This window comes from Anoplolepis gracilipes, chromosome 13 (assembly GCF_047496725.1).
Source record: "Anoplolepis gracilipes chromosome 13, ASM4749672v1, whole genome shotgun sequence".
NCBI lineage: Eukaryota > Metazoa > Arthropoda > Insecta > Hymenoptera > Formicidae > Anoplolepis > Anoplolepis gracilipes.
The window spans coordinates 6,767,767-6,793,081 of record NC_132982.1 but is presented as its reverse complement, the minus strand read 5'-3'; the positions used below and the strand labels follow the sequence as shown (position 1 = coordinate 6,793,081).

General features: G+C 29.2%; 1 protein-coding gene and 1 long non-coding RNA gene across 3 annotated transcripts in view; both read right to left on the bottom strand.

Annotated features, from left to right (window-relative positions):
* Dpr1 (defective proboscis extension response 1) overlaps positions 1–25,315 on the bottom strand; it is a 307,741-nt gene that overhangs the window by 137,924 nt on the left and 144,502 nt on the right. The window contains exon 3 of the mRNA XM_072904137.1: positions 677–887. Coding sequence (XP_072760238.1) covers positions 677–887 — 211 coding nt within the window. The remainder of the gene's footprint in view (positions 1–676; positions 888–25,315) is intronic.
* The window catches only part of LOC140672215 (uncharacterized), an 8,403-nt gene continuing 2,057 nt past the window's right edge, over positions 18,970–25,315 (bottom strand). Inside the window, exons 2-4 of one of the 2 annotated variants that reach the window (XR_012047861.1) lie at positions 20,819–21,070; positions 20,153–20,235; positions 18,970–19,625 (exon numbers count right to left, since the gene is read on the bottom strand). This is a non-coding gene — a long non-coding RNA (uncharacterized lncRNA). Of the gene's footprint in view, positions 19,626–20,152; positions 21,071–25,315 lie in introns of both variants that reach the window. The other variant, XR_012047860.1, reaches the window with a different exon arrangement.

Here is a 25,315-nt window from a genome sequence, read left to right as displayed (position 1 = left end):
GCCGAATCGAGCAGCGTAAATACATCTGAATTAACCACTAATGCATTTTTTTGCTACCCGCGCGTTTGTTAAGCGTCTCGCCCTGCCCCTGTCAAAATAAATCCGAACCCACTTTTCGAATTCGTACTATTTGAACTTAAGCGAGCTCGCGTACAATTATGTTGATTTAAAACTCGGATTCACCGATAGTGAAATTCGAAAAAGCGTCGTTTTCCAAATAATCTATTTTCCGATAAATTTATTTATTTTTAACTATCATTTTACTGTCAAAAAGTTATGCATCAGTCGAATTGAATCGTATATAAAAAGTATTAATAATTCAAATAAACGGTCTACTACCACCAATGAATTTTTTCTGTTATGTTTTAAATATACTATAGAGATATATATCGAAGTCCACCGTCGTAGTTTGCTATAAAATACCGAAACGAGGATTTCGCAACGCGACGCGACGCGACACCGACAGGATAATCCCGCGATGAAGCACTTAAGCGTTTAAACTTTAACCTCTTCGATCCCGGCTCATGTCGCGAACAATCTTTTCCATAAGACAGTAGCCAATCGACGGCCATAACGTCCGCTCCACCGATCAGAAGGGAGACTTCAAGGTAGATCGACAGGAGGTCGCGATTTACGTAACCAGGCCAGATGCGTGAATAATTCAAGTAGCACTCACCAACCACGTTGAGACTGTAGTTGAGCGACATCTTCGGCTCGGTGCTGACCTGGCACTCGTACACACCGGAATCACGCTCCTGTGGCGATTTAATCTGCAGCGTCCAGTTTTCCGACTTGTCTGGATGGATCACCTGGAATCTCAAGTCCGACGTATACATCAAGATGCCTGCGCTCAGAATATGCATGTCGCGTTTGCGCATCCAAGACACCTGAAACATAAATAGCATACCTGTAATCACACGTTGCTATACATAACAGCTGACACACATTTTCATTTATCAAGTTACTAATCTAATATGTTCCATTTAATTTAAAAAAATTCTAATAATTGATTCTAACTAAATTATTATTATTACTGAATATATGATGATACAATATTTTATGGATAAATCATTTTGTCAATACAAATATTTTAATTCTTATAAATTTTCTATATTTGTGTTGGAAATTTTTATCATATATACATTATTGATATACTTTGAGAGATTAAAAAGTATAAAAAAAGAAATTTAAAAAACGCTGAAATAAATTTTTATTGTTTTCTCTTCGCTACATTTGGATTGAATAATTGAAAAGATTGCTGGTTGTAACTAGCTCATTTATACAAATTTTTAATCACAAAGAGATTTAAAGAATAATATGTATATTGTAAATGTTTAGCGCCGAAAATTCTCGAAAGTCAACACGTCGGTGTTACTATACTAGCTCGAGAACCCTGCAACGTCTTGGCCTCGTGTTAGAACAAAGACTATGGAAAGCACCCAGAACACCGTAAATCCCTGGCCGGTAGACGTGCGTGTCGCAAACGATCTCTATAGTCTCTCATTGTTTTGCGCGCGAACATGTCTGCCGGCTATTTAATGCATCGTCAGAGTTCCGGGGCGTAATTTCCAAACGCACACATTGAAAACGGCTAAGTAAAGGCAATATATATATATCATCAGGCTTTTCTTCTCCTTCTCAAAAATTTCTCTGTGTAACTTAAATTTAGACTTTTTCATCCCTCAGTTGTATTAAATTCATGTAAGTAACTAAAGTTCTTATAGTTTGTGTATACAAATGTAGTTTTAAGTAAAATTAATGATTTTTTTTTTTTAAACGATAATGTCTTTAAGAAAAAGTATCTAATTCGAGTTTTTATTTTTGTATTATTTAAGAAAAAGAATACCTATATTTTCTTCTGTTAATATTAATTGATAAATATCATAGTTAATAAAATAAATTTAAAAGAGAATAATATTCTCGTTTGTATTGTTATATATATTTTTGTCACAAATAGAATGTATGATAAATGAATGCAATTCTGAGGATATAATATATGATTTTAATATCAGGAAATTCTTGTTTAATCTCCCAATCTAATTTTTAAAATATAATTTATCGAACAGTCATTATTATTCCTGCACGAAAATCAAAAAGACCAAGTGACCTGGAAAATATTCGATGATCTATTAAACGGTAATGAAAGGTATAGGGCTTGATTTAGATAGGCGGCTTAGCCACGTGTATCACACCGTACGAGGCACATGCATGATCGCATGATACCTTTGCGAACAAACGCCAGGGCTAATTCGCGCAACGTGCTGCTGAATCGGAGGTCAGCCACTAGCAATAGCGATCCAAAGCCGCGAGGTAGTGCCGCATCAAGCGTATTGGTTATCTCCTATCTCGCGACGATCATCATCGGTCAACCATGAATTTCATTTTGCAAATTGAGTTTCCTGCCCAAGGTAGCCGCTACCATAGAACTGAATGTTCAGTGCTAAAAGCATTAATGTACAACAATCGTCAGTGCTGCAAAAACAGTTGATTTTTGATGAACCATTGATGGAGATTGATTAGCCTGCCATGTCCCGATCGATGCTGCATCGACTATGCCAATAGTGTTCCAAGTACGTGCCGAAAGCACTCTCACGTATTAATGGTTTAAACTCTACTGCACGTCAAACTATCATTATCAGAGTATTTTACTTTCTTCTGATAAAAAATTGAAATTTCTTTCAATGATAATTCTATGTATATTTAATGTAACGAAAATTATACATTTATATACGCGCGCCTGACTTTTATAAAATATACATATAAATATACTATAATTTATAACAGATTTAATATGATTTATTTGAAAACACAACACATTCTCATTTTTTAATTTTACATTCTTATTTTTTAATCTTTTATAAATGTATTTTTTAAACATTTTAATTTTTTGTTTAAAAATACATGCGCAATTAATAATAATTATAATTATATGTATGCATATGTATATGCTTATTAATGTAACATTTGAGTAATAATATATAATAATAGATATTATAATAATTGTTACTATAATTATTATACTATTATCTATTATTATATGTATATTATATTGTATATAAAAGTATTATACATTATATATAAAAGTTGTGAAAGTACAAATATATAAAGATTGCAATGTGTACTATAATCTTATAGTATAGGTAGCAATGAGATATTTATCATAATATAATTTGGCTGATGTTTGGCATTATAGTGAATCATTATTACGTAACAGTATTGTCATCCGTTTATTGTCATATGGTATCGATTAATACATTCACTAGGATGACTATTGGTGCCCGTTAGGCATTAACACAGCACAATCTACACTGCATTTGCGTCAAAAGCGAATGGTCTAATGCAAACGTATGAAAATAAATTTTGCTTGAAATTATAACATTTAATAAATTTATAACATTTTCTGGACATGTATTAACTATTACAAAATATAATAAGTATTGTATGTATACATACATATATATATATATATATATATATATATATATATATATATATATACACATGTATGACAGATAAAAACCTCACACATTATTTATCAAATTAAACTATTTTATCCAATAAATTTTCATTAACTTTAATGTATTTCTCTTTCTCTTCTTTTTCTTCTTTCTTTTCTTTTTTCTTTTTCTCCGCGTCTTTTCTTTCTCTTCCAATCTTTTGAAATTTAAATAGTAAATTTTCTTCTCAAATTTAAATGTTACTTAATTACAATTTTTCGCGGATAATTTTCATCTTTATTACATTAATCTGATAAATTATTTGCATTATATTCGCGCCAATTAAAGCAGTATATTGTAAACAGTGTATATTTTTTATTTCTATTGCTGGTGAATAATATAATTCTCAATCAAATATTATACCAAATATTTTATATTTGTAATATTTTTGCTTTTATCTGAAAAATATATGCCGCCAGGATATAATGTATATATATTGAAACAATGCCTTTTTTAAGCGTAATTTTTATGAATAGTTCTGCAAAAAATGTACAATTACTACATTTGGTAAATATATTGCGATAACTATCTAGTGTGTATAATCCCATTCTTTGTCTTGTTAAATCTAAATATTTTATATAGACTTAAACTCTCTCTTAAAGAACTAAGCGACACCGCTTATCCTCTAACATAGTATGTTCATCATTTTTTCATACTGCAAGGGAACGCGCAAGATAATCGCGCGATATTTTAGTCGATTATGGGGAAACGAGAGGATACGATATATGGCGCTCCATGTCGCACATCGTTAGTTACATAAAACCGGCAAATTCGCCGTACAACGATGCAACGTATATAGTTTACCACAACGGCGGCATCTGCATGCGCTTCATTATTTATGAGGTTGCTGAAACGGCCTGATCGACGCTCATTGGGAATTGACGGATATCGATTTCGCTCGTCACGAGTCCACGTGATGTTACGCGCCGATCCGGATGATGGATGCTCGTTTCACTAGCGACGCGACGAGATGAAAAACGAGGTACGAGAACATCGAAGACAAGATCCGCAAACTGTCGAGAAGTCGCGAGAAGTCCTCAGTCGACATTATTGTATACATTTGAATTTATATTTAATGGTTGTTAGAATATCCACAGTAAACACATGTTATTTTAAAGAGGTGAAGAGCTGTCGAATTTTCATGTTGCCTGTATCAGTCCTATGTATTTAATCAAGAGAAATATTTAATTAATTGTAGCTTTAAGCAATGTCGACGCAACCGGTCTTTAAAGTTTAACAAATCAGAAATCGCGCGATCTTTCGAACTTTTAAATAGACTTTAGCGATGTTGTATTTCACGTCGGAATTAAGATAAATTCTCCGCTCTTTGCACAATTCGACATCGCATCTTGGAACGGCGATTCCATCCTCCCCTAGTCATTCTGAAGCGACTCTCACGGATTACTTAGACAGTTGTTGGAACAGCGGACGATATTTGGATGTAGTAGCTTTCCGCAAATATCTCGCGCGTGAACAATAGTCACGGTGCTCTGCCGAAAGGGGATTGTTCGCTGGAAACTAATGCTCCGGTCGCCAATCTCAAATTCCGTACGTGTTCGATTTGCATCGTTGCATGCTGGCTGCTTAACACGAAATGCACGTGCAGACGCTTCGAGAAACTTGGACGATTCGCAATGATTTACACTTGGTTCAAATAATTGTCTTATTTTTATCGTTTGCATGGAAAAAAATCAACGACCTTCTAATATACCGGTTAATGAACAGTAAAAGCGCGCATATCATTTTTCGTATATTTATAAAAAAACTTCTTAAATTTTTAATTCCATCAATATAAATTTAAAAAAAATTTAATAAACTGTAAACATAACATTATATTTTGTGAATAATATATGCGACATTTCTCTGCGTAAAATTTAAAAAAATAAAAATAAAAGAGTTATCTGTTATTAAGAAAAAAGTATTATTAAGTTATTACGAAAAATTATGAAAATTAAATACGCGTATATTTTTTAATATTTTAACAAATCACTCTGGATAACGGAAAGGCTTTTTTTCACAGTTCTTTTCAGTCTATCTAGAATTTATGTGGCTATTGTCACGCACACGTACACGTGCCTATCTCGTAGAGTCTTTTTTTCAGGCCATGCAGCCACATTTCCGCAGGTAATCCCTTTCGTTCGCAGATGGAATCCATTCGATAGAAAAACGTCGAAAGCTTTCAGCCTTTTGAGATAAGTGCTTGCATTGTGCGTGAATTGTCCTTACAAAGTGACAATTGTAACGATTAATATTTCGTCAGTTCTCTGCAGATTGAAAAATATTAAAGTAACATCTTGTTAAACATAGATAAATATTATTGTTAAAAAGAAGATAAATTAAATATAATTTTAAGCTTTCAAGATCATAATACATACATTTACATAATTATTAAATTATGTTATTTATTTATAAAATCTTATTAATTTATTTATAATACCATTAATATCGAAAAAATAGTGAAAATATTTTTTGAAAAAATTTAATCAATAACGGAATCAAATATTATACAGAATAATATGTTTTGATGGATTTGGGATTCTTTTTACGCGGATTTGTCCCGTCAATGGGAAATTTAGCTACGGTTTAAAATAGCCACGGACTAATTAAAATTGAGATATTTCGCAATTGCGCTAAACAACAAGGTGGCACGCGATTAATAATGGCGCGTAGATTAAAATAGGAAATGCCGTGCATGACGGGCGGCGTGCCGTTGTTGAATTTTAATTACGGCATACATGTCCCAGCATCGTAGGAATAGAATTTATAACGTTCCGTTGTAGCGCGGACGATTTAATTTAACAGATTTAATGTCCGAAATTTTTCCCTGCCGCTTTCACGCGCTTATTCGGCCGCTTATAACGAAATAATTCTATTTTTCGCACGATTGCTTTCACGATATTTCACACGTTAATCGCGGTCAAAGTGGTTACCATCGATAGCGAGAGGTACTATACACACTATACGTGGTTTTATGTGCGTGTAATTTCGTGAGATACCCTATAAGTCTCCGTTCTCGCACCTTACGGGTTAGGTGTAAAGTGCTAAATGTATTTATGTGACGTATCCAATTTTATTTTAACGCTAATCGCATTATTCACAGTGCATGTTAAGAATCTTATGCATCGCATTCGGTATTTATTTATTAAAGAAATTATTATAATAAAAATTGCTTTCAAAGTGTAGAGCAAAATACAAAATATTATACACAATAGAAACTCATTTTTTAAAATGTTACAGTAATAAATGTATCTGAGATGTAATCGATAAAAAAATAACAAAAAATAACATCACTCTTAAGTAACAATACCTCTAATCTTGGACAACAATAATAACACATTTTGTTGATGAATCATATACAATGAAGCTCATGAAATGTGCTTGCATTAAAAAATTAGTTTTTAAAAATTTTTTTCAGAGATAAAAAATTATCCACATTTTCCTCTGCTCGCGGATTTTTTTTCAGGGGCGAAGAGAATGAAACACGAGCGCGTCCAAAAAGTTGCGTATCGCGATATCTGTTTACGTTTTGCGGGTTTATATCTGGGGCGATATGATTTATGATTCATAAACCCGTGGATTCCGGCTTGCACGTCGATTTCCATAGATACAGGAGACTAACGTTATTGCGCTAATGCACGTATGTAGAGTGTCTAAAAAGTTACACTTCCTGTAAACGTATTAGATAATAAAGATAGCAAATTATGGAGAATGGTAAATTATCTCCCAATGTGTGTAACTATGATGTATGAATGAAATTTTCAGGTTATTAACAGACAGATTAAAGACTAATTTTCATTTTTCGTTTTGTGTTAAATGTTAAATATGGACTTTATATATCAAAAGGAATTAATGCTGCAAATAATTTTAATTCTATTGTAAATAATTATCGTGTTTCACGTAACTGTTAGATATGGAATTTATCGCACTGCTAAATATAATATACTTGATAGATATGAAATGATTTTGACAAAGTATATTAAACTGATGAATGCATATAAATATTATGCGCAACAACGTGTTATATAACGTCGAAACAATAGTAACTGTTCAATTAACGAAATTGATTCTCGACAAAGAAATTAATGTATATTCTTAATACAATTACAATTGAATGCAATGATAAATATTTCTGCAAAATAGGAACGCGACGCCATTATATTATTGATGTCAGACTCTCAGCAATTTTTTGTTATGTAATTATAGGCGCAAGTTTAAAAGCCATAACCACATAGAAATATGTCGCTATTCGGTTTTAATCGATATCAATGCACCGACATCCATTACGAGCTCGATCGTGCGAATCTGACCGAAAATGACAGATCATCCAATCAATCGCGGTATCGTGAGAACAAAAAAGTGTCAGGAAAATCAGCTTTATATTCCACATAGTGGATTTCGTTAATTGTGCTTGGAAAGATTATTACGAGTTGCATGATGTGCTAATCAAATAGTTGCATGTTGACTATTATTTAGGTATTTTCATTTCAAATAATTAAAATAAATAAGTTTTTTGTGAATAAATAAATAACTTACAATCAGTGTAATAATTGGAGCGCTAAAAAATTATTCACCTACCTCATTTTAATTATAATTAACAAATAAATAACAAATATTTTTCTTTAATAATAGAGCAGATAAATAATTAATTTTTTAAAATAAAATTTACTTTATATTTCTCTCTTGTACAAAACACAAATTAAATCTGTATTTTACATAGATTTCGTCGAATATATTCCCGCGAGGAAAACAAACAGATAACTTTTTTCATAGCCATATAATATTTTTTCATAGCAAAGAGCGAAAAATAATTTGCACCTCGCGACGATACGTGATCGCAGCAGGGCCAATTTGCGGTTACGGCGCGGCAGACGTGCCTGGGACGTCGCGTGGGTTGCGGAATTTCCATTTCTCCTCTTCGTGAAACACGGAATGCGATAAACAAACGGAAATTACATTTTGCGGATACCGATAGAAAAATAGAAACGTATACTCTCGTCTCGCGGCGATTCTCAAAGTGTGGCGAAACGCAGGCCAAGTTTGTTCGAAAACTTTCTTCTCTTACAGTTTGACAAGAAAGAGAGGAATAATAGAGAAAGAGAAGAATCTACGCGCATCATTTCGAGCATACGATGTTGCCGAATTAGGGCAGCGTTCTACTCGCGGGAAAACGGAATCGCTTTATGTACCGCTGAAATTTACATCGATGCAGCTGCGCCGCAATTTGCAAATGCACCAAGGGTACCGTCAATGTGAATCTTTCCTTATAGTTGGAACGCAAGTTTTGCGGTGCGAAAACTTTATAGAAGATGTGATTTATCAATTATATATTATTGAAAATGATCTTGCGCATGTTCAAGAAAACAGCAACATGCTTACTTCGTTAATTAAGTGCATATTTCAAAACGATGATATTTCACGGACTAATTTATGTAATAATTAATTTTTTTCATTTCAGTATTTTCCAATAAATTGTAGAAAATTAAATTAAAAAATTTTCGATACACACATTCACATATTTGACTACAAATTTGCAAATCATGTATGCAAAATATTAAATTTAAATCTTTTTTGTAAAATAGATTAATATTTTACTAAAATATATATCTTGCTAAGAAAATTCTTTCTCGTATATATTTTTCATCTTTCATATAGGTATTTTTCATATCTCTGTAAGTACTACGTGTAAAGAGAGAAATCTTTTCAAAGTTCTATATTACTTGCTGCAGTGAGTTGTTTGAAACTTGGTTGATAGATTCTTTCGGATCATGTTCATGTTTGCTATATTACCAAGGAAGAGAGACGAGCGCTAGAAAAAGAAAAACACGAATAAGAGAATGTAGAAATTTTATGTTCGCGGATGATTTTTCGCTACGACATGTTTCGTGGATCAACCATCGCAATATACATTGGCAAAACATATAAAAATACGACCACGACCAGAGAAATTTTCTAGGAAATCCACTTTTCCGAATACAGTTGCTGGAAATCAAACTTTATACAAATACTAGAACGCTGACCTGATCTTTTTGGAAATTGAAAAAAAATTCAAGGAAATACATCGATCTTAGGCGCTAAAAGCCAATGACTTTTGAAGAAAATAAGTAAATATACCATTAATCTCTTGTTTTTCAAGAAGAAAATCTTTCTTGCTTGTCTTATATTGCAAATTATTGCATAAGGTTGACTTGAAAAGTACAAGATAAAACACTGTAGTGTAGTAAAATGTACTTATATCTTGTGTAAAACAAAGACAATGTAAGCAAAATAAGCCTGAAAATACAAAGACACAATATATAAAGAAAATATATATTTTGTAAAATAATTTGCCTTATATTTCTCTTTTGCTTATATATAAAAGAATAATAATATAATTATAAAGAAGAATAATAATATAATATAATTACGAGATGTTTTATCCACGTAAAATGTCTATGGAACTGTAAAAAAAATATGTTACATGTTTTTATTTTTAACAGATTCATAACATGAGATATTCTAAAAATTAAAGTTACTTTTTCAATCTTGGCATATCATATCATTTTCGATGTATTTCACATGAAAAATTTTCTAGATTGTAGGCAATCAATGATAATATCTCAATCAACTGTTATCTGTACTACTTGTTACGTGTCACTCACACTACTGACAAAATATTAGTGAATTATTACGTTCATCTGTCATATAGCAATATGTAAAATGTGAGAAGAACGATATTGTTTGGAATATTTTATTTCGGTCGAATTATATGTTTGCGGGAGTAAATATCAACCGTTGGTAAATTTTTATTCAAAGTTTAATTTAGTTTTAACGATATATTGGATACCAAAATCCGATATTCGATATATGGGTGCAGCAAAAACTATCAAATCTATTTAAAATAGTATAAAGTCAGATTTTTTTAAAAAATTGCATAAAATGCAAAATTTGATACAAAAAATAAATAAAAAATTATTATAACGTTTTTACGTAACTCGAATATTGAGTACAAAAATTGTATACTGTATATATATATATATATATATATATATATTTTTTTTTTTTAAAGAAAAATTATATTTCTTATTAATTAAAATGAAATAATTGTTAGTGTTTCCTTGTTATATTTTCATACATTTTATTTTATTTTTATTAAAAAACATTTTAGATTATTTTGTTGTTAATAAAATTTTATATTTTATATTTGAAGCAAAAAATCAAATAAAAAAATACTCTAAAAATACTTTTGGCTGGTCATTTTAACACAAATCCAAACAACGATAACAAAGCTAATACACCTTTGAGCACTGGTGCATTAATTGACTGTCTATCTTTGACTGAGAAAAACTGTGTGAAAATTGAAGTTTAAACTGGTATTGTGGAAATCAATCTGCAACAGATATCGAGAATATTCTATAGAAATATACTATATAGCATGTGTAGTAAAGGCTTATATTGATCTTGTCATCGTTGCTTGGGTAAGCAAAATTATTCAAACAATTTTTATTTATTGATACGTTAAATTGATCAACAGTATGTATACATGTTCGTATGCCAAATGCTTGTTCTTACTTTTTCTCTTTCTCTTCTTTTTCTATATATATATTTCTCTTTCATTAATATAATAAGATTATAATTTATTATCTGACAGGCTCAATAGCAAAGTTCACGCTTACGTACTGTGCAAGCAGTTTTCTAATACTTTATTTTACTGCGATACGACTGACGATATGCAGAGAAATTTTCTTTGAAAATTCATATTATCACATAAAGTGTGTGCCAGTATGTGATATATGTATATGAAACTACTTCAAGTTCTTGCACGACATCGATTCGAACGAAATGAAAAAATTCAGAAGCTGTCGCCATTTTCACAAATGCTACTCGCACATCTTCTATAATCCTATTACATATTTCCACTGCCGTATCTCTGTAGCAACTTTCTCGATTCTATAACTACTAAACAGTATCAATTTCCATCGTAGATCTTTGTTATATATTTTATTGTTATTAATACGCTCGGTCTAAAAAGATTTATCGACGTGACTATCAATTATTCAAAATTGCGATTCTTGCAAAAAATTTTGCCCCAAAAAGAAGAGTAGAGGAAAATTAATAAAAAAAGTTACAAGATGAGATCGTGAAAATGAAGAAAGTTGAGCAAAATCCGTTTACACTCGAACTCCGCGCAGTTTTATCGTCAACGGGAAAAAGGGCGGATGGCGAATTAACTGCGTTTCCCAGTGCGAAAAATTTTTCAAAAAGAAACTTTATTCCGCGACAAACCGATAATCTTTGACAGCCTTTTCCAGTACAGCTTTCGCGTTTTGCGGAAAATGGTGACAGAAACCGACAAGCAACCTATATAGTGCATGACGAGCAATGCCAGAAAGGAATGGAAAAATCTCTATTCTTTTCGTTTTCTGCTCATTCTGTCGGAACAAAAGGTACTGCCTCTACCTGCGTCATCGTGTACTCTTTGCTCGCTATCAACACGTATGTCCCTTTTCTTTCTACTATTTCGCAATATTTTGCTATAGGTCGTGAAGTAAATGTGCGGTCCTTCCCGTGTTTTTCCTTCGTCCTTCCATCACGTCTACAAAAACAAAAGTGCAAAAAATAAAATACGTATCTACAATCAAAATATATCAATAAATCTTTGAGATATATAGTCGGAATTTCTGTTTATAGATAGATACGGAAAATTAAAAAAAATAATTTCAAAAAATGAAATAAATTAACTTTTTCAAAAATAATCAAGTTATTAACAAATTATTTTTTAATAAATAAGTTATATTTTTAATTAATGCAAAAATTGTTGAAGAATCGAATGTTGATAACGAGATATATAGAAAAAAAAATTAAAATTTCAAAAATATGTAGATTTAATTCTATTTTTATATAAAATAAGTTAATTCATTCATTTTTAATATAATTAAAATATGTGTCAATAAAATTTGAATATATAATATTTTTTAATACATTGTATATGTATATGATTGATCATGTACATATTTAATAAAATTAAATAATATAAAAACATTCGATAATATTTTAAAATATAGTTTATAACTTCTGATATTTTAATAAAATTTAAAAAAGTAAATTTATTTATCTTTTAATAATTGTTGTATTTTGTAAAAAATCTGAAAAAATTTGTTAAATTAAAAAAATAGTATATTACTATCAAAATATGAAGCAATATATTAAAAAGAGTTTAGTTTTAGACAAATTATTTTTACCTAATTCTAAAACAAGTGCAAAATGATAAAATAACTTTATGAGATCCATTTTAAAAATCTATATTCAGTTACATAAGTTGACAAGTGAAATTTCGTGATCTAAGAATCATTGCCGCAAAGCAAAAGAAAAGCGTGAATCAAAAAAGAAAAGGCACAAATATTCCGAGCTCAATTCTTTTTACCACAATTCGCAGTTCTAGCAGAACCACGAATCGACCTAGAAAAGAAACATTCTCGCCCGACAAAATTCTTTTCTTTTGATTCGCCTTATTTGAAGCGCCTCGTTTCCGAGATCACTGCCACGCGTCATACCCTTCCATCTCTATCGAGATGAGAAAAAAAATCCTGTGCCTGGAGCGTCTTTTTCTTCTTTTTTTTTTAATTCTTTCGAGATCAAGTATACATGAATTTTATTCAATTCGAGACTCACTAGAGTAGAAGGCAGTCGTTTGTTCAAACAATTTATCACCCTCGAATCCAGAACCATATCTGGATTATATTACTACGTATCCGAAGTCTTTATCTGAACGAATTGTGAAAGATTTTATTGCAGAAAATGAAATAATTATTTTTTTGATAAAATACAATATCTGCTAAATTTAAAAAATTTTTTTTAAAATTATTTAATTTTATTTATTTTATTCTACCTTACTTATATATTTAGTAACAGGCACGTCTTTTGAATTACGCTATTTTTAGCAACCAGTCTTCATATATAATTTTTATAGACCTTTTATGAATAATTTTTAAATAAAACTAGTATAATATATGGCCATTATATGTTCTTAATTCTTGAATGCCAAAAAATCTTGGAGACGATTTTATTTGTGCTCAAGTCGATTCATCAATGATTTGTGTTAGTATTGGCAGATTTCTAATAAGATTTCTGATAGAGCGGAAAACGTTTCTGGGTTTGCATGAATCGACAAAATCTAAACGAGCGATAACAAGAATGGATACGGAGCGTAAATGGTAAAAGACAATAGGAGAGATAGAAAGAGATAAAATAGGGATACATATCGAGTATCCTTACCTCTATATTTCTTCCTCTTTCTTTCTCTCACTGTCTGCTACCACTTGTCCTCTAAATGAAGAAAGTTCATTAGAATGAGACAGAGAAACAAAGTAAAAAAAGAATTTGCTCTTTGAACCGTGACATCTTTTTAAAGAGAGTAATTTGCGCGTAAAGTGCACAAATAAACGCATTGTCGAAAAAATAAAAGTACCTGTTGCAATCAAAACTTACATTTGCTCTACATTAAGTTAGTAATAAGTCTGAAATTATATATATATATATATATATATATATATATATATATATATACATGTATATTATAGGTAGATGTTTTGAGGCGCTAGATAATAAATGTAAAAAAAATAAAAAAATAATCATTATTATGTTGACTAGAATAAAATGTTTCTCTTTTTTAAAAAAATGTATAATACATGTTTGATGAATCTATTCATAATGATAAGCAGTGATAAATTAACTCTAAAAACGCACTTGACTTCCATATTTTCTATCGGTTTTCCAAGTCGCATTAAGATAGAAGATTCCGTTAATACGGATGGAACTTCTTACATTGCCGTTCGTTTTATGCTTGAGACTTTGGAGAGCAGAAGGATGCTTACGACTGGAGTCTCTTTTACTCTCTCAATATCGATATTGACTTTCATGATGCTTCCTGATAAGACCTTCTCGGAATAGTGAATGTATACATATAATAGAATAAAAAAAATGTCCGGGACCGATTTATTGTTTATGCGACATAGTGATGTGGAATAATATTGAAAAATATGTAAATAAAGCTGACATCAAAAGAAATATACGTAACAAAAAAAAAAAAAAATATATGTATGTAGGTACATATATATACATATATCTAAGTATTGAAAGAAACTGACTAGAATTACAAGAAATATATTCATAAATACAAAACTTTTTTTACAAAATTTCTCAAAAAATTTATATATATATATATATATATATATATTTATATATATATATATATTTATATATATATATATATATTTATATATACCTGTAGAACATTTTAGACAAAATTATTATTTATTTAATTTCTCATTTATAAAAATATAAAATATTTTATTATTATATATATATATATATATATATATATATATATATATAATAATAATATATATATATATATATATATATACTGTTTTATAAGCTGTGCTTTGTATGCTATTCCGTGCATGCTAATATTTCGTTTCAATTCGTATTTTTATGTAAGTTAGCCTTTTTTAATAAAACACTCATTCGTGCTTCGCCCAGACTAATCGATTAGAGTGATACACGCGGGAATGCGACAGGGCACGAAATAAAAAAATATATGCACGACATAGGGATATAGTGCAAAAGAACAAGATAGCAAGTAGTGGATTTTTGGTCACAAGGTAAACGGAGCAATGAAATGTCGCTTGCAATCGAATATCGCCAATAAATTGCCAATCCAATTTAGTTACGCAGAAAATACCGCTACCCCTCGCTTTTACGACCTACCAACCAAGTCTCTTCCTTCATCTACTTACGCCCGAGTTCTCGTCTTGTGCTAAAGAAAGCTCGTTCCGGTTCGTCACTCAGATCGATTCTCTGTCGCATCTTTCGACCCTCTGCAATCAAATTTGCTGTCGCTGTTCTTTCGATAACGATGAAGTAAAATGCAAATATCGAATCCTTAAAGATTCGTTCCCCTTTAGAGAATTACGCAAGGATCTCGATAAAACACCCTTCGATGACAAAGAGAGATATAGATAGAAAGAGAGAGAAAGAGCGGGCGTCTGTCACTTTGAACGAGAGCGCAAATATGTTGCCGTAGGGATCCCCCTTTACGAGCCGGATTTGTCTCTTTAACATGGCTATAAAAGTGACATTCCGTGCGAAAAATTTGGCGTGTTATCACTGCAACATTAAAACAAATAATGAACGTACGATTCGAAAGATCTTACTACTAGTAATTGTTTGAAATAATTATATATGAAGTGTTGGCATACGTTACATCATCTCAAACATGCATACATTTGAAAATTAATTCAACAGAAAAATCTAAGACGATCTATCACAACTATTATTCATTCAACATGTAAGATTTTATTAAACAAATTTTCGATAAAGATGTCGGTCTTTACTTAAAGCAGTAATAATGTAGTTCTGACATTATCGTAAAATCGTCTATTTAAATAGACGCGTTAGAAGAAATAATTTAACATAACAGTCTGTTTAATATTCTATAATTTTACGATGAATAATAAACATAGATAGAGAGCGATACCATCATACACGTATCACGCGCGACATAAACCTGAAGATTTATAGCTTTGCGTAAAACGGTATAAAAACTTCACGTCAACAACCAGAGATTCTGTATGAATCTCATCGATATTGTTTAACACTTGCAATATTTTTCAATGGCCTCCCGTCCGACAAACCGAAAGCAGATCGATACAGTCCAAGAGAGGCTGGCTATATTTTTCCCATGTGTATATTCGTGATGTTGGTAATAAAAAGCGAACATAAAACATTCTCTTGTCATTTTTTTTACCGACAAAGATTCGTGCTGAAATAGATGTCTCGTTTCGTAAAAGAATAACCGTGTTGTAAAATAGTTAAGGAAAATTCTGGCCGGATAGAATTGATTGTCACTATTGTTTATTGCTTCAGGATCTGCTGCTGGTAAACATAGGATTAAAGATGAAAATATACTGTCGGTAATATATGATATCTATAAACTACAAGTCATCCTTTTGCCAAACGAAAACTACGACAATAACACTTTATGTGTATGTCAGAGAGACTTTGCACTTAAATCAATTCTCTATAATTAATAATTTGTTCAAACAACAATATATAAGTAATTATATGTATATGTAACTATTATTTTATATTAATTATATTAATTATTTATACATGAACAGTTATATACATATATGTATATGTATCATGAATGTTGTGCATATTTTATTTTAATTATTAAACTATAGTCTTAAATTATAAATATTTATTAACAAATCGCTAAACAGGTGATGGAAAATAGCAGATATTCGCAAGCGCTATATGCATTATTATTAAAATTTGTAAGACGACATCTCTTAACATGATTAAATGAAACATTTTCAGGTAGACGAATTTCACAACACATGTTATATAGAAGGCTTACAGTGAGATTACGGAAGGATTAGTATAGATTAAGCTCGCAGTCAGTGGATGTCTGTAGTTTCTATGCTAACCGCGGCCTAAATACATATCTCACTTCTAGCTTCTACGATATTCACGCTGCTCTTATCTCTATCGTCCGACATGGCGAACGATCGAACAAGAAAATATTGCACGAATAGCTCGAATAAATATTTTTCAAATTTTTACTATTTCTCTTAAATAATAATTGATTTGTTTCAGACAAGAGTAAATCGATTTCTTAAATTTAACTCTAATGATTAATTCTATAAAATTATTTAAAAAGAAAAAAAATTATTGCACTTACAATAAGTTTCGTTGAAATATGAAATTCTCCATTATAAATTTTTAATTAAAAATTGATATCAAGTTTTTTATTATCAATTTTCATACAGTTTTGAAGCAGAATAATTTTATAACAGACATTGATAACAAATCGCACACACGATGTTTGTTATGATTTATAACTAAAGTTTTTATTTCGAATAGTTAGAAAAAGAAAATAATAAATGTCATATCTCAATGCAGAATTTAATTCCTATCCATATAAAAAAAACATTGTATATACGATAATTATCGCGTGAAAAAATCCAATCCAAACAAACATGGATCGTGTGAGTGTTAGCGCCAGATAAAAGATATCATCTGTTTACGTATTTTCCAATTTTACGGCATATATGTCAGAGTTAAATAACATTTAAATTTTTGAACAACGAGTGTATTGTTTCATGTATTATTTTTATACACAAAATATAATATAATACATATTATCTTTGAAATCAAATGTATTGTAAACGAATATATATATATATATTCGTCAATCATAACAATAAATGCATGTATTCTTCACATTTAAATGTTGACATTCTATAATAGTGAAATTGTAAATTTTAACGAAAGACAATCAATATTGCATATAAATAATAAATAATGTGTAAGATTAATAATATAAAATATGTATTATACGTCACACGATAGTAAAATAATAAAATAATTTAATATAAATATTAATAATATTAAAAATTATTGAAACAAAATCAAAACTTTATCAATTATATTGAAATTTTGAAAATGTGATGCTATTTTTATATATACAAAATATGATTGGAAAAAAAAAATAAATAATTATGCTCGGTTTAATTTTTTTATTTTAAGAAATCTCACATCCCGAATAATGAATCTATATTTTTATATATTTAGCACTTTGTATATGTGGAATACATTAAACACTAATTTTTTGTGAGAATATTTTCCGTATAAAAATTAGAATATTTCTCTGAGATATTATGCTAGTAATTTAAAATTGATTGCAACAAAGATTGTCTTTATTTCCGTTTAGAAAGATACATCTGATATTATGAAAGAAGTTACAATATTTTGTAACTTTTTCCACTGTAATCAGAGAATTTTTCAACTATTTGTATGTTCAGAGAACCAATTGGTGATTCTTTAAAACGCATCCTCCCAAAATTGGGGAACAATTTTTTTCAGTGGTATATCTTCCGTATTGAACGGAACAAAATAAAGGCAAACCTGTAATCCGGCCGGTCGGAAAATGAAGCGAAACAAATAGAAGCGCCAGTATACGTGCTATGCACTTTTACGGCATCATCAACGGTGAATGTTTGTAGGACCGTCGTATCAGTACGAATAGTTCTTCGTGCACGGAATTTTAAAGTGAATTACACTTGTTTTCATAGTCATTGACTTACAATGTTACACATAATATAAAAAAGCAGCATATAGAACAGACGGTACAACCACTATGTAGCCACTATAAATTAATGTAATTAATACTCATTTATTGTTGTTCATTTACAATCTGCAAATTTTTAACAAGGAAAATACTATAAATTATTACAAAAATAATGAAATTAAATTTTTGTAAAAATATTTAATATGTAAATATTTTTCACCGTTCTCAATATAACGTACATTATTTTAAAATAAAAATTATTCAAATAACAACATTATTTTATTCATTATATTAATTAAAACTATACTATTTAATATAAAGAAAATATAGAATGATATAAATAGTTAGGCTGGTAAAAATTATTTAAAATCTTAAAATGCCTTATCAATTATATCTGTGAATAATGGTGGCAATGTTTTTTAGGATAATCTAATCACATGTCGAGATACAGCTACAAATTAAGTACTTCCATTTTTCCCTAAAACATATCGACGTTTCTTGAGTAAATTTAACATTGGAATTACTTTGCGCCTCAACGATGTTCGAGGGAATCACTGAATTCCTTTTCTTAAAAGTTGCACGAAGCAACGAACTCGACCGAGCGTTACAATTTTACACGCGCTTTGTGTATTCGACTGATTAAATTCTCCCATTGTCTTGTGCAAGAAATAGTTACACTCCGTAATTTCCCAATCGATTGTGCTGTCTAAGAAACAATCAATCGAAAAACAGTCCATGACTGTATTACAAAATGACGATTCAGTATTAAAATATGTAAGTATGTAATTTTGAAAAATCAGAAATCCTCCGAAAAAAGAAGAGATGTTATTATTTAAAATCACATCAATTTAACATTTCAACTTTTCTATTTTACAAATAGGAAATTTTATTTTTCATATATTGCACGACTAAGATGTTGTACATGTCTTGAATTTTATAATTATGAAACTGGTGCTTATAAATTTGAAAGAATTCTTATCGAAAGTGGTTGGTTACATCCATTGGCATTTGTCTAACTATAAAAGAATAATGCATCAAATATGAAAAATGTAAAAATAAAAAATGAAAATAATGAATGGAATGTATTAATGTAAATATACAATTTGTAATATATTAAAAGATATTAGAAAATATAAAAAATATACTATAAAGTAAAATCTTTTTTTTTTGCTGTGTTAACATATTTTGTTAATTAATCATTTTAAATGAGATATGTAACCACAAAGCTATTTATTAATTATTCATGAATTCTATCTCTGTGTGTGTGTGTTATTCTACATCAGATTTTTATAAAAAATATATCGAAATGCATTCATGATAAATCGTTTTTCTTTCCTCAAAAATATTCATCATGCAATCTTAATTAATATTTCTAATTTAAGATCAGTATGAAAAATGTTATAACAACAAGTCGATCTTAAATGTCATAAAGTTTGTAACTTGCGACAAACGTTTCATTTGATTTTTAACGTTAATTATATTTCATTCCTCTGTAGGAGACGAATGTTTTACGATATCAAAGAATAAATCAAACCATATTTACATCAAGTCGATGAATCCCAATGAGACTCTCATCAAAAGAGACCTGGCCTTTGACCTGTGTTTCGGTTCTGCAGCTCTCAAACTCTACAAATGCCTCGCGTTGAATTGTAACAAAAAATGAAGCTAATATTTATTTTAAATTTTAAACAAAAGAAATAAATTATTTATTTTTTTTATAAATTTCAATAAAATGCAATCTCAAACTGATGTATTATATATAATAGAAAGGATATCAAATTTAACAACATTTATAAGTAATAAAATACTCCTCACACACACACACACACACATCTCTTTTTTAAATTATATATCAATATATTTTCCAGCTTACGCGATGATATTTTATTCAACTTATTGTTACAATTAACTAGTGCTAGGCACAAAACAGTAAAAATAATCAAATTGTTACGTAGGGATTGTAAAAGATCATGATGCCTCATTGGATTAATGCACAATAAAATTGTTATGAATAAAAATGTAATTTAAACTCGAATAAATCATTAATTCTTTGCGCTCCAACTTTTTGTTCGGTAGCGCGCTGATAAAAGTAAAATAGTTATTCAATGAAAATATTTGACTTGGACGTTAAAGGGTCTGCGCGTAAACATTTAGTAATAGGGTACACATAAATACTCTAAGAAAGGAGTGGGTTGAAAAGGGAGCGTACATATTTACATTAGACGATATCTCGGTGGGATTCCCATCGAAAGAGAATGCTTTTGTGAATGCGACGGTATATCCCGCCGTCGCGCTGACAGTTATGAATGGCCCGGTATTGTAAAACTGGAGAAATTTCACTTGCTCTCGGTCCTATGTCCCTTTCTTCGTGATGCCACGCGATGGAATCCGGTGAATATTTCTCTTATCGAAAATACGACTGATTCTGGCGTTTATCTCATCTCGCACGTTCTACGATTTTCTAAAATTTTTTTAATATCTTTAAACATTTTCCTAATATTTATCGAAATCCATTATTTTAAAGCTATTGCATAATTTAAAAAATTATCATTAAAAAATCTTTTTGTTCATAAAAATAATGTTTCATTATTTCGTAAATTAAATCTATCAAATAAATATTTGGCAAATATGTTAAAAAAAAATTATTGGTATCATTACGTAAAAACTCATAAATAAAAGTTCTGGCTTTATTCTTAATAGTTCTGACAGTTTGAAAAATCTTATTAAATTATAAATCTATGAAGATTGTTAGACAAATAAAAATGATAAAAATTTCTTTTAGAAGACTTTACTATCTAATAAAAAAAACTAAATGAGATATCACATCTCTTTTTGTCATCACACTTAGTGACGAAATTCTATTTCATCTTGCAAGAAACTTCGCAGATTTCAATCTGGAAAGTGTACTCGTCCATAAGAAGCTGATATTTCGTTCAAAACTATAAGACTAAAAATATGAGTTACCACAAATTATACTGTTACATCACGTTGTATAACTAAAAAGATTGTTATGTTTTAAAATATGTTAATGTTATATTCATTAAAATTTGAACATAAAAATAATTATTCTTGCTTAGAATATAAGTAAAGATTCATATGTAACTGTGAGATGACAAGATGCGTTGCAGTCAAGCAACCCTCGTAATTATCTAATTAACGTGTAGATAGAGACACGCATTTTCCTCTGTATACACTCTAGACTCTGGTAAAGCTGGGAGAACAGGAAAGACATCTCAATTAACGTACATCCAATTAGCGTAAAAAATTCTGTACGTCCTGATACGAGTGATAATTTACTTAGACTTGGCGCGGTTGCTTTTGCGCACGAAAGCAGATTACATAATTTCGCGAACGAATGAAGCTTGCATTATTTCGCAAATGTACTTGCCTTTTTCCACAGTCGAAAACTACTTGCAGTGACAAGGTATATATGTACATATTTGTGTTGTATTTACACGTGCAAATTCTTTTCCATGAAAATATATAAATATAATTTTTGTCTTTACATCATTTCGTATGTAGAATACTATGAATTCTTGGGCTCATTTATGGTGTAAAGCTGGTACATCATTACGTGAAAACTCATAAATAAGAGTTCTGGCTTTACTCTTAATAGTTCTGACAGTTTAAACAAATAATTTTGATTATAAATTAAAGCAACTTAACTCAGCAATATTAAAAATATTTTACAAATAATTTATAAAAACTTGTTAGAATTTATTAAAAATGCATGAGAATATATTCACAAATTATAAAACCTGATTTACAATAAACTCTTGAAAATCAGTATTTCATATGAATAAGATGAAATGTCCTTCTCGAGGAAAATAAAATTTGAAAATACGAGAATTGTTTTAAAATAAACGAAATTAAAAAAAATCACCAACGTCTTATTTATATTTTAATCAATATTTGTTTGGTTTTAGAAGAACCATGTAAAAATACTATAAATCTTTAAAATCTAAAAAATGATAAAGAAAGTCTTGCAAGATAAAATGTAATGTTACGTGAATTTACCGTCTCAGTTTATAAGGTATTTTCTTTGGTTTAATGGTCAGAACAATTTATATAAATTATCAAGAACTGTAGACTTATTGAAAATAATGCTAAAATTCTTAATTTTTATGAATTTTCACGAAATTATATACCAAGTATAATATATACTTATTTAAATAATTCATTTTTAATAAATCACGCAAATATATACGTGTTTATAACATTTCTCTTTTACAAAACTGAAACTAAACAATAAACTTATTTTCAAAAAAATTAAGAAAAATATCATGTATGCAAAATAAATTTTAATTTTAAATTTCGATTTATTTTAAATAAAGCATGAATAAATTAGCGAGATAAATTGATATCAGTTCTTTAATTTATTCACAATTAAATATCTCTCTTATTCTAGTTAAATTGAACTGATCCTTTGATCACGTAAAACTTTCATTTATGGCCGACCAATTATTAAACTTGACTAACATATAAACGATTATTGTAACTTAAAAACAAGTTTCTTTGAAACTGTGAATTAAATTTGCTTTTTGCTCAATGATAATAAAAAGTGAAATAATTATATATATATATATATATATATATATATATATATGTATGTGTGTGTGTATGTATATATATATATATACATACACACATACACACAATAGATAGAAAATACGAAAAATACCGTTCCACTAGCTTTTTATAAAAATCCTCTTGTATTATTTTCGTAGAACAAATTTCATTGTACAAATATCACGGTGCAATGCAACTATTGAATGACAGATGGATCCTACCACAAAAATTCTATTTTATTTGAAAGTGGTTGTTAAAAAAAGCAAAGAATCGCCGAGTTTCATTGCGCACGTGTGTTTTTCAACGAGTTTTGCTTCGCTGCGCTCGAAATCAAATCAACTAGTTAATTAATGAAGTGAAATATCGAGAAGCGCTCTCGATACACGTCGAAACTAAATAACTCGCGCATGTTACTTGTGCGTAATTGGTTAGTAAATTTATCTAGCAACGCGGAATCCTGGCTTTTCAAAACACGATTGCTTACTCGTTAACGCAATCGTGTTATCGCGTTATCTATTTTTCAATTTGCTTTGCAAAGTCAAGCCGTAAATAAAGAATTTGATTTGAAGTTGATCTTCAAGAAATCGATTCAAATTTGATTCGAAGTTAATCTTTAAAAATCCAGCATTATCTTCCGCATTGCATAACTCGATGTTGGATTCGAAAAATATGCATGAGAAACATAATTTTGCATGTAACGCATGTCCTAAATTTTGATGTTGGATTCGAAAAATATACATGAGAAACATAATTTTGCATATAATGTATGTTCTAAATTTTAATGTGATATGAAAAGTAGAATTTTCGTATTTATCATTCATACTGTTAGTTCCAAACGTGAATTTAAATATGAAAATTTTTCAAATAATCGGCTCTGATGTAAGTTCCTATGTTATACTTGTGTCTTTTTCAATATTTTTGTATAAAACAATAATCGTTTTTAAAAGTAATTTAGAAAGCGATAGAAATATAAGCTAAAATAAATGTTTTTTTAATCGACCGTGAAATAAAGTTATCATTCATAAAAGATAATTAAAAAAACAAAATAGAAAAAAATATAAAGTAAACTTTTATTTTTGTCAAAGCTATTTAAAAAAAAGATATGAGTCTTTTCGTCCCCGACTTACATTCCATTTTATTCTACTCTTCTTAACACAGAATAAATAGAAAATCATAATAGATAATAATGGAAGAAATATAAATTTAAAGAAATTTTATATTATATTATAGAATTTATATTAGAATAGTATATATTTCATGTTTACTGTAAAATAATCTTTTTTTTATACAGTATCAGTAAATTCGTTACTTATCGAATTTTTCTTGTTCACATACGGTTTATTTTCAACATTACAATTGCCTTGTTAAAGTATATGATAAAAGAGAAAAAAGATTCGGATCCAATTAACAAAAATGTTTTAAACAATGTACACAAATTTTACATCTAGCTGTTTCATAAGAATATAAAGTGAAAGTAATTGTCGCCTATTCTTTGTCTTTCACGTGCTACGTGTACTACAACTAACAGTTATTGTAGTAATTAAACAAATAATATAATAAATTTCATATTTTCATTATTAATTAGCAAGAATTGCAAGACAAATGTAAAGTGATATGACAATGAAAATAAAATAAAATAAATTAAAATTATAACAGACATGCAAAGTAAGTGACTGCACTATAGTTAAAATAAATTCGATGTTCATACATAAAATTTTATTCACTTGGTATTAACTATGACGAAATAAGTATCATAATAAAATTAATAATAAATGTAATAGACGTTATTAACGTAGTCACATATTTCAGTTTAATAATACGTTATTGTAGAATTTAAAATCGACATTCCTTAGTTTTCAATACAATATTGTAAAAAAGATATTTAATTAAGAATATTTAATTAAAAATAAAACTGTGAATTATAAAAATTTTTATGTAAACAATATTTGCACAGATAATGTATATTTTTTTCAACGAATTGTGTATTTATTTTATGATATTTAAATTTTATTTTATTTCGAATTTTTGAAATCTTTTTTTATTATTAATATTTTGTAGTATGCTTAATATTTGAATGATTCTACAATTCGACCAATATTTCGCTATTTTCCTGATAATAAAACAAGTAAAATATATA